Genomic DNA, 12,545 nt, shown 5'->3' with positions numbered 1-12,545 from the left:
AGTGATATTCTCACCAGTTTTCATCGCCAGTGTTTCAAACTCCACCCTTAGTGTTTGAAGGATTGAATGCTTCACTCTTGCATTTTCTTTATATTTCCTCTTCATTGAGTCCCAGATTTGTTTAAAGGTGTTCTTCTCCAGAATAGTTTCTAAAATGGTTATGTCAATGGCTTGAAATAGATAGTTCTTCACTTTTAGATCCTTGACTTTTAACTCCTCTAATTTCTTTTGTTGTGCTTCAGACACAACTGCTCCTTCCTCTGGCTCTGTGTAGTCTGTTTCAACCAAGATCTAAAATTCCTTGGATCTCAAGAAATTCTCCATCAGCATGCTCCAGTGATCGAAATGACCATCAAAACGCGATATGGATGGTTGGATGAAATTGTTATTATTGTCTTTCGCCATATCTCAGTCTGGCTCTCCTTTGTTTTGTAAAGTTCAGAGAAAACAACTGCAGCTTTTTCTTTCTCTCCCTGCAGCTTTCTCTTTCTCAGGCCCATTGGAGGCTTTGATACAAATTTGTTAGAAACAGAGATTTAAGAACTCTGATGAACACTAAATTGCATCGCCTGCCTTGAAGAAACAATTGTCTGGCTTTATATAGCCTTTACAATGCTGTATGGTAACTAATAACTGCTGCACCGTGATTCAAGGAATCAGTTTGCTAACTAACAGTTAAGCACTAACAAACTTACCTGACTTAACTAACTATCAGCTGGATACCAACTAACTAACAACTTTAACAAATTTATTTAACAGTAATACTAACAGTTATTGAATACTTCTCAACAGTTACTAGAAGGAAACTTGATGATCAGGAATTGATATCTTATCTTTTTTGTGGTCTGAATCAGGAGTTTAATCCCTTCATTATATCTTATAACCTCGCTTCCAAGGATAAGGACTTCACCATAAAAGATTTTCACTTTGAGTTGTTGAGTCATGAAGCTCAGTGTAGCATAATGGTTTATAATACCACTTTTGAATTTTTTTCTTGTAAAAAATCATTACCTCATTGGATTGTTGTCAAACACATTTTCCAAAACTTAAAATATTCCATTTATTATGATTTCCTTTACACTCCATTTTTCATTGCTTTAAATGCATTATGTGATTCTGATTGGACAGAAAACTCTGATAATTACAAGTCAACTAGTGGTTATTAGGTGTTTATCCGCCAAAAAATTGTTTTACAGAGTGCAAAGAAAGAAGTTGTGGTATCCAAATCTAGTACCGAAACAGAATATCATTCTATAAAGCACTAGCAACATCAAAATTGTACAAGATATGAATGTTATTTCATGACCTTGATATCTTTATACCTTCTCCTCCTACTCTATGGTATGTCAATGTTTGATGTGATTGTTGTTGCCTCAAATCCAACTTTTCATACTCACACTAACATGTTAAAATTGATTATTATTTTACCACTTAAAAAGCTATCAAGAAAGATATTTTGGTTTGTCATATATCAACTAAAGATTAATTAGTTGATGACTTTATCAAGAGGCAAATTAACTGGGGGTAGGGGGGGTAGGGGGGTCTATTCCTTCACTCTAGCACCGGCTATTTATTCCCCTACAAATACTCAGCAGCATATGAGTAATTGTCTGCTAATTCTCAAGTATTTCACTCCTTGTCTTGTTACATTGTATCTATTTATTTTGATCAATACAACATAACCAATTGGCAAGACTTTCTTCTTCTTTTATTATGTAATAGAGGTGGTTTTGTTTGGAGTTGAATTATATTCAATATGATTAGATTCATGTTTGAGGAGAAATACTTAGAGATATTCACTTTGAGTGAAATGCAATTGAGGCATATATATATATATATATATATATATATATATATATATATATATATATATATATATATGGAATTAAAGTGGGCATTGAACTTAAGATTCTTCAAATTCGAACCTTTTTATTAAAAAAAAAACAATTATGTCGTCAAGCACGTCTATTCATCATTAAATGATCTTGCTAGGTCCACAAAAAATTTAAAGTGATTGGGTCTAAATTGAAAAGCTAAAGCATTTGAAAAGCCAAGTGTGATAAGCAAGAATCCAAAAATCATTGAAGGAAGCAGCATTTGATATCTGGGGTCTGATCCCTCCGTGTTCGCCTCCAATCCACACACAACGCCTGTCTAATCCTGCGTGTCTTCGCATAAAGTATTTGCTCATCCTTAAACCCAGGGCATATCGGCTTGTTCTTATTACCAATCCTGAAAGCCACCACTCCAGCATAGCTTTTTTTTTTTTTTTAAAGTGTGTGTTTAATAATAATATTATGCATGATGTTTTTTTAAAATATTTTTTAATTAAAAATACAAGTATACAGGGAGAACAAACAGGTACAAGACTTTTGGCGGTCAGTTTGTGAGTTTTGCCTTTCATTCTTGCTTTTCCCCCCTCGGTTTAACCTATAGCTAGTGGGACTCTCCTATATAGCTTCACAATGATTTATTCCGGTGGGTATTTGCTTTAATTACTATGTCATTAATCATATTCGTTCCTTTTCCTTACTTTTGCTTCATACGTTATAATTTTCGCTTAGGGTCAGGGTCGGTCCATTGATACTCATGGAAAGGTCGATCTGATCAAGACCATCAGTCTGCATTGGCGGATGCGGCATCATCAAGATTCACAAACTTTAAGGCTTGAGTGAGAGGGGCGGTTTACGGTCACCTCCTTTAGTCCAAAGGGTCCTTTTTTATGGGAATCTTGATGATGCTGCATCGGCGAATATGTGACTATTCTTCTCTACTGTTGCATGCCATATATGTCCAGCAAGCTCTTCGATTTGATCAAAGGTGGAGTGTAAGTTCATTTTCAAGCAAAAACCATCAAGGTAATATATATTTCCTTAACATATCTCAAGCTGCTTGTTGAATGAATAAATTGTGTAGATTTATCATGCCCTTAAGTGATTTTCACCTGCACAACCTGCTTGCTTATCGTTGCCATCCAAGTGAGACTTCATAAGCCGGTTTTGCTACAGAAAAATTTTATATTGGAACTGATGAAAGATAAAAAAAACATCATCAGAGCCAGGTTTCTTTCTTCAATTTCTTGGCATGGTTTTCACTTTTAATTAGTTCTCAGAGAAATATCACTGAATATATAGTCATATAGAGATCATATGATTATCCAAAACTCTTGTAACGTTTAATGTTTTAATAGAATGATTACTCTCCACTTTTATGGCATCAAAACTGCACCCAGAAACGTTATGTAGAAGGTTAATTTTCCCTCTACCTTATAATAAGCTCTTTCTTTCTTTCTTGGATTCAGAGGAGAGCATTTAGCTCGATGATCATTTTATTTTTCTTTTTAAAATATTGTTTTCAGGTTATGTTTATCCAATCTAGTTTTTGCTCTGTTCTCATCTCCCATAATTTGGTGATTTACTCGAGTGTTTATCTGCTGCATTTCAACGGAAGTGTGCTGGTTCTCCTTCTTTGGCTGCTGGTCTGGGATTGTTCGGTGGTCTATCAGCTTCATTTGGTTGTGGCAACATTTTTTCAGTTTATTGTTCGGTATCAGTACAATGAAGAACAGAGGGAGTGGTGTAGTCAACAGGTTTTATGTTTGTTTTCTAGAGATTACTAGTTCGAGTTTTATAAATTTTAGAATTATTAAAGGCTAGCATGCTTGTTAATTTCAAAATTTATAGAATTAATTAAAATATACACAAACTTACCCCCTAGATATTCAAAAAAAATAAAGTGACTGACATCTTAAACATAAAATTAAGAATAAAAGTACCCTCTGCGTATAGGGAGGTGAGGATGTTTCCAATTCACTCCAATTAAGGCAAACTGCGGACATTCCAACGCTAGTTGAACACATACAAGGAGCTTAATCAATATTGTTCACAAAAATTTGAGGTGTTTATCGGATACAGTAAGGCCTGTCAATCCTGCATCAAATTCGGTGTCATAGAACAGCCATGAAATTTTGCTTGACCTCATGTTTTGGGCTCATGCTGATATGAAAGTTGTACTCGCTAGAAGTATCAACGAGCCCGTGTTGTTGACCAAGTTTATTGCTATCAATGATCAAGCACTCGATAGAATCGTGCTTTAGGCTTTTTTTCTACCTGCTAGGAATCTCAGAGTCATCAGCCAAGGCTCCGATCATCCATTATTCTAGCTGCATCAATTAAAATTTAATTCTGTAGTAGTTTCAAATCACAACATCAATTTAAATGTTGCTTTTAAATATCATGGTTTTTAATGATATCATATAAAAGTGTGCTATTTTATCAAAACATTTTATCATTATGTTAATTCATTATTTATTTTAATTTTATTTATTAACTATCCAATTTATTAGCTCTGGGGGCACCACCCATTTGTCTTGGTGCATCCATGGTATAAAGATCCATAACTCATTTCAAGTTCTAAGTCCAATAGGTTAAATCAAATCAAATTTTGTTTTTTTTTTAAAAGGTTAAAACGGTTTTGTTTTGAAAAAAAAAAAAAAATTTGACCAAGTTTTTTTCAAGTTAAGGGTTAATTTATTGGGTTGTCTAAGTTAAATCAGATTAATTTTTTATTTTTTATAAAAAAAACCTAACCTAAATCAAAAGTGTCGTTACAAGTTAATTTGTTAAGCCGAGGTCAATGAATGCAGCACTTCCACCAGGCTGGTTTTTATAGGTAGGGGGTAAACTGCACAAGTTGACACTGTAAGTACTATATATATATATATATATATGGTAAAGAGCTGTGCAGTATATTTTACTAGCCATTGATGACCTGCACAGTAAGTAAACTGTAGTTGACAAGAGATGAGCCAAGTTCAAGCGTCATCTTTCACTTTTGTGTTTCGATATATGAGGTAATTACGTAAATGGAGCCAGCAAGATGAACTGTAAAGAGTCTCTCTGATGCTTCCGTTTAAAATAAATCAGTGGACCATTTGTAGACACAAAATTATGGAAAGTTTGACCTGCTGTTCCTATGGAGTGTAGCAGAGAGGGATCCATGGTTTCACAAGTCTTACCTTCCCCGTCCCGAGCCTGACCATCCCTTGTGCAGCTCACATGTCTCCATGTGGGTCTCCCAATACGTGCATATACTCAAGCCCCCATGATTCACCTACGAATTTGCTAAGCCCAAAGAGTCTTAGAAGAAAAAAAAAATCAAAGAAGATTAAAAAAAGAGATGCGTTGTGTACCCAGTAGAACATACCATGTGGCTAGATTTTGACTCTTCTATTCATTCACTTTGACCAATCAAGTGTAGCATTTTAATAATTGTTTTTTAAAATATTTTCACATAAAAATATATTAAAATATATTTTTTTATTTTTTAAAAATTATTTTTAACATTTATACATCAAAATAATTTAAAAATATAAAAAATATTAATTTCAAGTAAAAAATAATAAAATATGAAATTTTTTCTAAAATGCTTTTAAAATACAAAAACAAACTAGGATTAAAATGTATTTTAAATAGTGAAAATTAAAAACACAACAAACAAGAACAGCCACTATATTTGTTCCTTGCAGTGAAACTGTAGGTTTGATTTCACATTGTGCAAAGAAATGTGCCATGGAGATTTATAGGTTTTTATAGCTTAGTTTATTTTATTGAGTTGATTAGGTGACTTTGCATTAGAATAAATTATTCTTGACATGTAACCTAATAATTTAAATTTTTAGATTAAATAGGGTTATTTTTTTTATTTTGAATTAAACGATGTCAATATCACGCTCCAACAATTACATAATCTTTCTTTTTTCTTCTTGATCATTAAATGTCTGTCAAAGAAATATTTTTCTATTAAAAACATATTAATTTTTTTATTTTTAATATGAGAAAATCAAAATCTTTGAAAAGTATTAAAAAACAACTTTTTTTAAATGAAACAAACTTGGAAGATACATAATTTATCACGAAGTTAATGAAACCAAAAGGTAATGAAGACCGCAACTCAATTTAAGTACAATGAATAAAGTGGATTATTTGACCGTTGTTTTGAGAAACTTTTATTAGTTTATAATTTCACACAGAATTTTTTCTAAGTACCATTTGATTATTGATTATTCAAAGCTTGAGATCATGGGCTGGTCTGGCTTTAAATAATCTCGTAAGTACACCATTTTTTTTTTTGTTTTTTGAAGTTTGTTGTCCAGCAACGGATGACGCAGAGCACAGACCATTTTCATCACATGGTGAGTTTCAGAAGAGCACCATTCAAGAACGTTAAGCTTCATTTCTCCTGACCCAAAGGGTTGCAGTACAATCTCTTGTGACGAAAGACACGATAGATATATATATATATACGATATATGTATATAGCTTTGGTGATTCACGGATATCAAGCTAGCCTAATATGGCATCCTTCACAGGCACCGTAACTCTCTGCTCTAATGCAACCAAGAATCCCAGGAGAAGAATCCTAGGAGGAGGAGGAGAAAGGAAGAAGTTTGAGCATCCAAGGCATTTTCCGAGACATCTTCCTTCTTTTTTTTCGAAGTGATTTTTCTATATATTTTGCAACAAGTGTGTTTAAACAGAAGATTAAAAACATCATATGGGGATTATTTTAAATGATATTATCTATGTTTTAGAAAAATTGTCCCGCTTTCTATTTTTATTTGAAATGAGTTAATTAATATAAGATTGAAACATAATACGATAACGGTTTTAAATGATCCCATCTCCATTCAAAAAGATTGTTCCGTGTTCATCTTGTAAAACACCTGTAATTGGAATGTGTTTTTTATATATATATATTAATAATTTGTATGGCTATGACTTTTCTTTTTTTAAAAAAAAAAATATGTAATTAAATTTTATCTATGGTTGGTTCAAATCCAATGACTTGTTGACACAAGATCTGGTTCAAGTCAAGTTTCAAATAAATCAAATGAAAGTTGATATAATTTTACCTGGTAATTCAATTAGTAACATTGTCCACGTGTTAAAACTTAGTTTGATTTAAAAAAAAATTAAAACGATATTATTTTAATTTTTTTTTTAATCTTCAAGCGATGCACTCGAATCGAATCAATCTAAATTAACTTACTCTATCCATGAATCATGTTTAGCCATATTATAAACTAGATAAAATTTAATTGAGAGAAACTATCCACCCAAGTGTTTGAGAGTATAAAAAAGTTGTTTTTTAAAGTATTTAATTTAAAAATAAATTAAAATAATATTTTTTAATTTTTTAAAATTTATTTTTAATATCAATACATCAAAATAATAAAAAAAATAATAAAAAATTTAATTCAAAACTTTAATTAAAAAAAAAAAAACAGGTTGAAAGTGCAAAAATATGACCTTAACTTTTACAAGCGAAGGAAGGAGCCCAACTTCGTCGCATATTGAACGTGCTCCAAGGCCAGGAGCAGTAAACGTTTCAATTATTAGACGGACCCCTGTCCTTCGTGGAACAATGAGCACAACCCTCTTCACATAACCAGCTCATACCTGTCGACTGAGTACGAACCTCTCTGTATGGTATGGTGACCCTTTAAAAAAAAAAAAAAAAAAAACCATAATGGAGCACTGTACGACAGCAGTGTCTACAAATTAAATGGTGGATCTCCGAGAGGGAGGAAGGAGGTTCAAGAATCAGGAAGTCACACGGTAAGAATACAGGACCTTGAGACCTCAGAACCAGCCAATAACATGATGATGCCATGAGAGGTAAAAAAAAAAAAAGCAAAGAATTTCAGCACCAAATGAAATACTGGTTCGCATCTTGAAATCCGAATCGCCATTACAATATATAATAAAAAGCCCACTCACTGAGCGAGTCCCATCCTTGATCTTATCTCTCTCTCTCTCTCTCTCTCACACACACACACACACCAACTCTTTCGCACTATCACACGTATATAGTACATACAGAGAAGAACCATATCAGTTGCTGTTACTAGCTAGTCACTTGTAGCTTCTAAGGTTCGTAGATGGATGAGAAGTGGAAGTTATCAAAGAAAGAAGGTTCATCTTCTTTCACAAGAAGTTTCTCGACTAAGAGTTCATCTTCCAAGGCTCCTCTCTTGAGGACCTCGTCCCTTAAGAGCTCTTCTCCAAAGTGCCCTCTTCCAAGGAGTTTCTCTCAAAAAAACTCTTCTATTTCACATAAATGTAGTAGCTTAGCCAAGGAACAGAAGGCAAGGTTTTATATCATGAGGCGCTGTGTTGCCATGCTTGTTTGTTGGCACAAACATGGTGATTCTTGAAGGAACATGCAAAGAGATCGAGTAAGGGATCAAGTGTACCTTCTTGGTTGTTTCTTCTTGCTTTTTTTTCTCCTCCCCTCTCCTTTCTTAAAGATGGATGTTGGGTTTGATTGAACTCGTAAATTTTCTGCCATCTGACCAAGAAGAGATTGGTATCATAGAGTTTTATTGTCTTTCCTCCATTTTTAGAATCAGCTCTGTAATTACAATTTGAAGAGAGCTAGAATCATCTGCTTTGTAACAAGAGATCATCACATATCAATTATAATCCAATAAAATCTCGAATTAACTAGCTACATTTACTTTGATGATTCTTCATTTTTTTCAATGTTCTGGGTAGAAAGATTTTAGTCCCTTATTGGATCTCTACACTAGCAAGACTTGTTTTGCTCTATTATTGGAGTTGTCATAGCAATCTTATCTCTTCTCTTTTCAGATTCCGTTTTCCTCTCTGTTTTGTCTTTTGATGGAAGAGAGATTCCTTTTAGATGGTGGAACTGGCAGTAAGGTAGGGGACATTGTTAGCAATTGGATCTGCATTGGGAGTGCCACTCATCTCTCTACCATTGATAAAAATGAGTTCTGTAAAAGGTAATACCAGCAAAACTGATGCTACTATAAATGACAACTTGCATACAGTTTGATTCTACAGTAGGAATCTGGATTCCTTCCAAGCATCTCTCCTCTTATCAGCACAAAACGTCTAATTTTGTCATTTAAGCACTGAAAAATATCAGAATCATCAAATGACACGACATGTCGTGTCGTGTCCCGCGTATTTCATCAACTGTAGGATAAGAACTTGTCATAAAATAAGGTACGGGAGTTTTTAGCTTCTCGATTTTCATCAAATCTTTCAGCAGTCTCACTCTAGTTAGGAGGTATCAATACATCTCCATCTATAATCCTATCATAAAAAAAAAAAAAAAACCCCACATGTACAACTAGATGCGTCAATAAAACACCAGCCCCCCCGCCCTTGTGTCGAATGAAACATGTGATGCTTTACTCAACTACTTCCAAGCAAGAACGTGAATACAACAAGATTAGAGAAATCATCATGGTAATAGTGTCTTGTTAGAATCCATAATTGAACTGCATAATTGAATCATTGCATAAATGTGATAATGTGATAGACAACTGCATAAATGTGATAGACCTGTAGATATATACTATTAGTCACTGGTGAATCTGCTATAATTCTTTGTTTCCGTAGCAGAACACTGATACTTGGGGCAAAAAAATGAAGGACGGATGTTGTTATAACTTTCCAAAGTCAGTGACAGTAAACACAAGAAAATGTATAGCAGCTTTTAAATCTGGCCAGAATCAATCATTACAATCCTTTCTGTAATTTGGTCTGATAATTAAAAGATAATGTTATAGTCATTTATTTACTGCAATTCGCAGGATTGAAATAGCATAAGATCAAGCATAACATAGAAAAAGACACTTCATGATCAAAACGTCATTAATCAACAGATAAAAATATTTTTTATAATTCCACCACAAAGTTGTTTACCTGTCACCTGCGATAGGAGTGACGTCTGAAGTTGAAATGAAGCCGCAAAATTACCCCATCAAACGTGCTCTTGAATCCTTTTTTATGGCTCACATCCCAATCTTTCTTCACAATTCGGAATGCAATGTCCTCATAAGGTGGCCCTACATGAAATCTTATAATGCAAGTCTCCCCATTGCTCCCATCATCCTCGCATGTATAAGTTGGAGTCTCTGTCCTGTTTATCATGTCTGGGTAGAAGATATTAAACTTGTATCCTCGCACAATCTTTGGAGGTGGATTTTCATGATCGTAGTGAGTCCTGTTATATTTGTTCCATTCATATCCAGTGTGAAAAGTATTGACATACTTAGGCTTTCTCGGTTGGTACTTGTCACACCACCATTCTACCTGCATGTGAATCCAGGTTCACTTCAGCGACAGAGCCAATTACTCCATCACCTTCCTTCATAGCTCCCATGGCTTTATTCAGATTGAACTTCTCCAATAATGTAGGCGGTTCTGGTTCCACAGGTTCTTGAATCTGATTTTTTCGTTCATCATCATTAGCAACAATTGTGGAATAGCACAATCCTCTTTCTTCTGCCAATCCTGAAACTCAGCACGGGCACGTTCTCTAGCTAACAACTCCCTTTCTTCCTCGTGCTGTCGTTTCTCAAGTGCCCTTTGCTCTCTTCTTTTCTTAACCTTTTCAATCTCTTCCATTCTCTCTCTCTGTCTCCTTCTTTCGGTTTTAAGAGAAAAGAAAGTCCGCCCTTGCGCAATATCACGCTCAATCTTTTTGCGCCACACAAATTTCTTATCGAGATTGGAATCACCAAAGGGATTGGACTGGTTAGAATAAAAGGACGAGAATGATGATGATGATCTCGACGTCAACTTGTTTGCTTTTTTGATCGCCTTCTTCACCTTCTATATCTTCTTCACTTACCTTCCTGTTCACGTCCATGTTTAATTCTTTATCAGCAAACAATTCTCGCTGCCCTCCTCTGCCTCCCGCCCCTGCCTCCTCTGCTTTTGCTTTAGGGTAAATAAATCATCTAAAAGAAACCTAATTATATAGGGAAAGTAAGGAACCCTGGAACCGACCTTCATTTTTTTTTTCTTTTATTAAAAATGAGAACCGACCTTCAACCGACCTTTATTGTGAATGTATATATAACAGAACATTTTTTTTATATATATATAACAAAAAGGTTATTTTTTATTTTAGGATATATGACATGAATTAATTTATGTTAGAAAGATTTTTTTATTATTTTTCAGCTTGTCACGTGAATTTTAGAATAACTAAAATGCATATACCTTAAACCCATTGAGCTAAATTGCTTACAGGCACGTGAAAATCAATATGTAATTTTATTCATATTAATTATATGCTTGATGAAGAACAGAACAGGCAAGTTAATCCGAATGGATACCTGGAAGGATCTCCATGAGCAGCCAACCAAGGCTTGACCATGGAAGCATCGAAGCTATAGAAAATGTGGCTTTGAGCATCTACTATTCCACAAGCAGCCAAATTAGACTGTTTTGCTAACCAATTCAAAACCTTGAACCCATCTTCAAAAGCCCCCGGATTCCTGGTCTCTGGTGCCAATCTATACCCAACAACCACGACAATAATATCATCACACTGTTTCGTGATTCTCCCGCAAAACGCGTCGTTCCCTACCGATTCATTGCTGCCTTTCACAAACCCGCCACCGTGAAACTGCAGCATCACCAGTGAAAGTTACCTGGGGGAGGCAAATAGCCGCCGTGATCATGGGTTGAAGGGCAACGGGGAGGTGACAGCTGTGTCAGGCAGGCAAACGCGGAGAGAAAGAGAGGAGAAGGAGCCAACACGGATGTTCTTGGTGGCTACACCCAAGGTTTTAGATAGGCCCTTTTTTTCAATAAAAAATACAATATAAATTTAGATTATAAACTTGAATAATAAAATTATAAGTAATGTTTTTAACTAATTATATATTAATAATTTTAGTTAAGAAATTAAATTACATTAAAATTTAATAAAATGAATCAATAATATTATAATCAATGCGTGATTTAAATAAAATTAAAGAGATAGATAGTATGATTCAATAAATTAATGATATAGAGAAATAAAAGGTTTTAGAACAAAATTTTTTAATATAGGGGAATAACTAAAAGATAGGAAGCACACATAAATTTAGTGACAATCTGGTTGTTTCCATCACAATAAGTCTTAATAGACCTCTTTTGGGTTGCAAGCTAATGAATTTAAATTAGTAATTAACTAACATAAAAAAATAATGAAATAAACCTCTAAACAATGTCTAATACGCTGGAAAAAATTCAAATTAAAAATAATTATTTAAAATTAATTAAATAAATAAAATAGAATAATAAAAAAATTCTTCATGCAGTCTAAATATCTAATTTTTGTATATTCTTGACAGATTTGAGTCCTGATTTCAAACATGTCGATGAATTATTGGGCTTACGATATATAGTTGAAAAGTTTCAGATGTCTAGTTTCTATCCCAACTTTAATCGAAGCCAAATTCCACCAGTAGCTCTAAATAAGTCCCAAACAATACACGCAAATCTTGTTTGATATATTTGACAATATTAGTTTTTTAACTTTGACCCTTAAGAATGAATTCACCACCCCCTTAAGATTTTTTAATAATTCTGTAATATGATTTTTTAAATAGTATAAATATGTGTGTTTTTTTTATGTACATTCCAATGGTAAAATGCCTTTTAAAATAGTCAATTATATTTTTAATATATTTAATACACAATTATTTTAAAAAATTAATATGATCTAGTTGA

At 33.7% G+C, this 12,545-nt stretch overlaps 2 protein-coding genes and 1 long non-coding RNA gene across 6 annotated transcripts; 2 read left to right on the top strand and 1 right to left on the bottom strand.

The window, feature by feature from the left end:
- The first annotated feature begins 2,101 nt into the window (after positions 1-2,101).
- On the top strand, positions 2,102-3,713 carry LOC133686778 (uncharacterized). The gene is made up of 2 exons (XR_009840187.1): positions 2,102-2,478; positions 2,565-3,713. It is a non-coding gene; the product is annotated as an uncharacterized LOC133686778 (long non-coding RNA).
- A 3,989-nt stretch (positions 3,714-7,702) lies between these two features.
- LOC133691711 (probable carboxylesterase 16) lies at positions 7,703-11,626 on the bottom strand. Of its 4 annotated transcripts, none has more exons than XR_009841727.1 (2): positions 11,162-11,626; positions 7,703-10,791 (listed from the first exon to the last, which is right to left on the bottom strand). XR_009841727.1 is itself a non-coding variant. In XM_062112321.1 (2 exons), the coding sequence occupies exons 1-2, from the start codon at positions 11,461-11,463 to the stop codon at positions 10,576-10,578; spliced, it is 402 nt and encodes a 133-aa protein (XP_061968305.1). In that variant the 5' UTR covers positions 11,464-11,626; the 3' UTR covers positions 9,499-10,575. The 4 variants fall into 4 exon arrangements, 1 of the variants encoding a protein (XP_061968305.1); XR_009841729.1 differs by having other exon boundaries at positions 7,703-10,751; XM_062112321.1 differs by having other exon boundaries at positions 9,499-10,675.
- LOC133691728 (small polypeptide DEVIL 13) lies at positions 7,943-8,869 on the top strand. The gene is made up of 2 exons (XM_062112334.1): positions 7,943-8,239; positions 8,655-8,869. Exon 1 carries the CDS (start codon positions 7,943-7,945, stop codon positions 8,216-8,218), a length of 276 nt encoding a protein of 91 aa, XP_061968318.1. The 3' UTR covers positions 8,219-8,239; positions 8,655-8,869.
- Positions 11,627-12,545: the final 919 nt, after the last annotated feature.

Source organism: Populus nigra, chromosome 1 (assembly GCF_951802175.1).
Source record: "Populus nigra chromosome 1, ddPopNigr1.1, whole genome shotgun sequence".
Taxonomy (NCBI): Eukaryota; Viridiplantae; Streptophyta; class Magnoliopsida; order Malpighiales; family Salicaceae; genus Populus; species Populus nigra.
The sequence above is the reverse complement of the archived record's forward strand: the minus strand, read 5'-3'. Positions and strand labels throughout refer to the sequence as shown.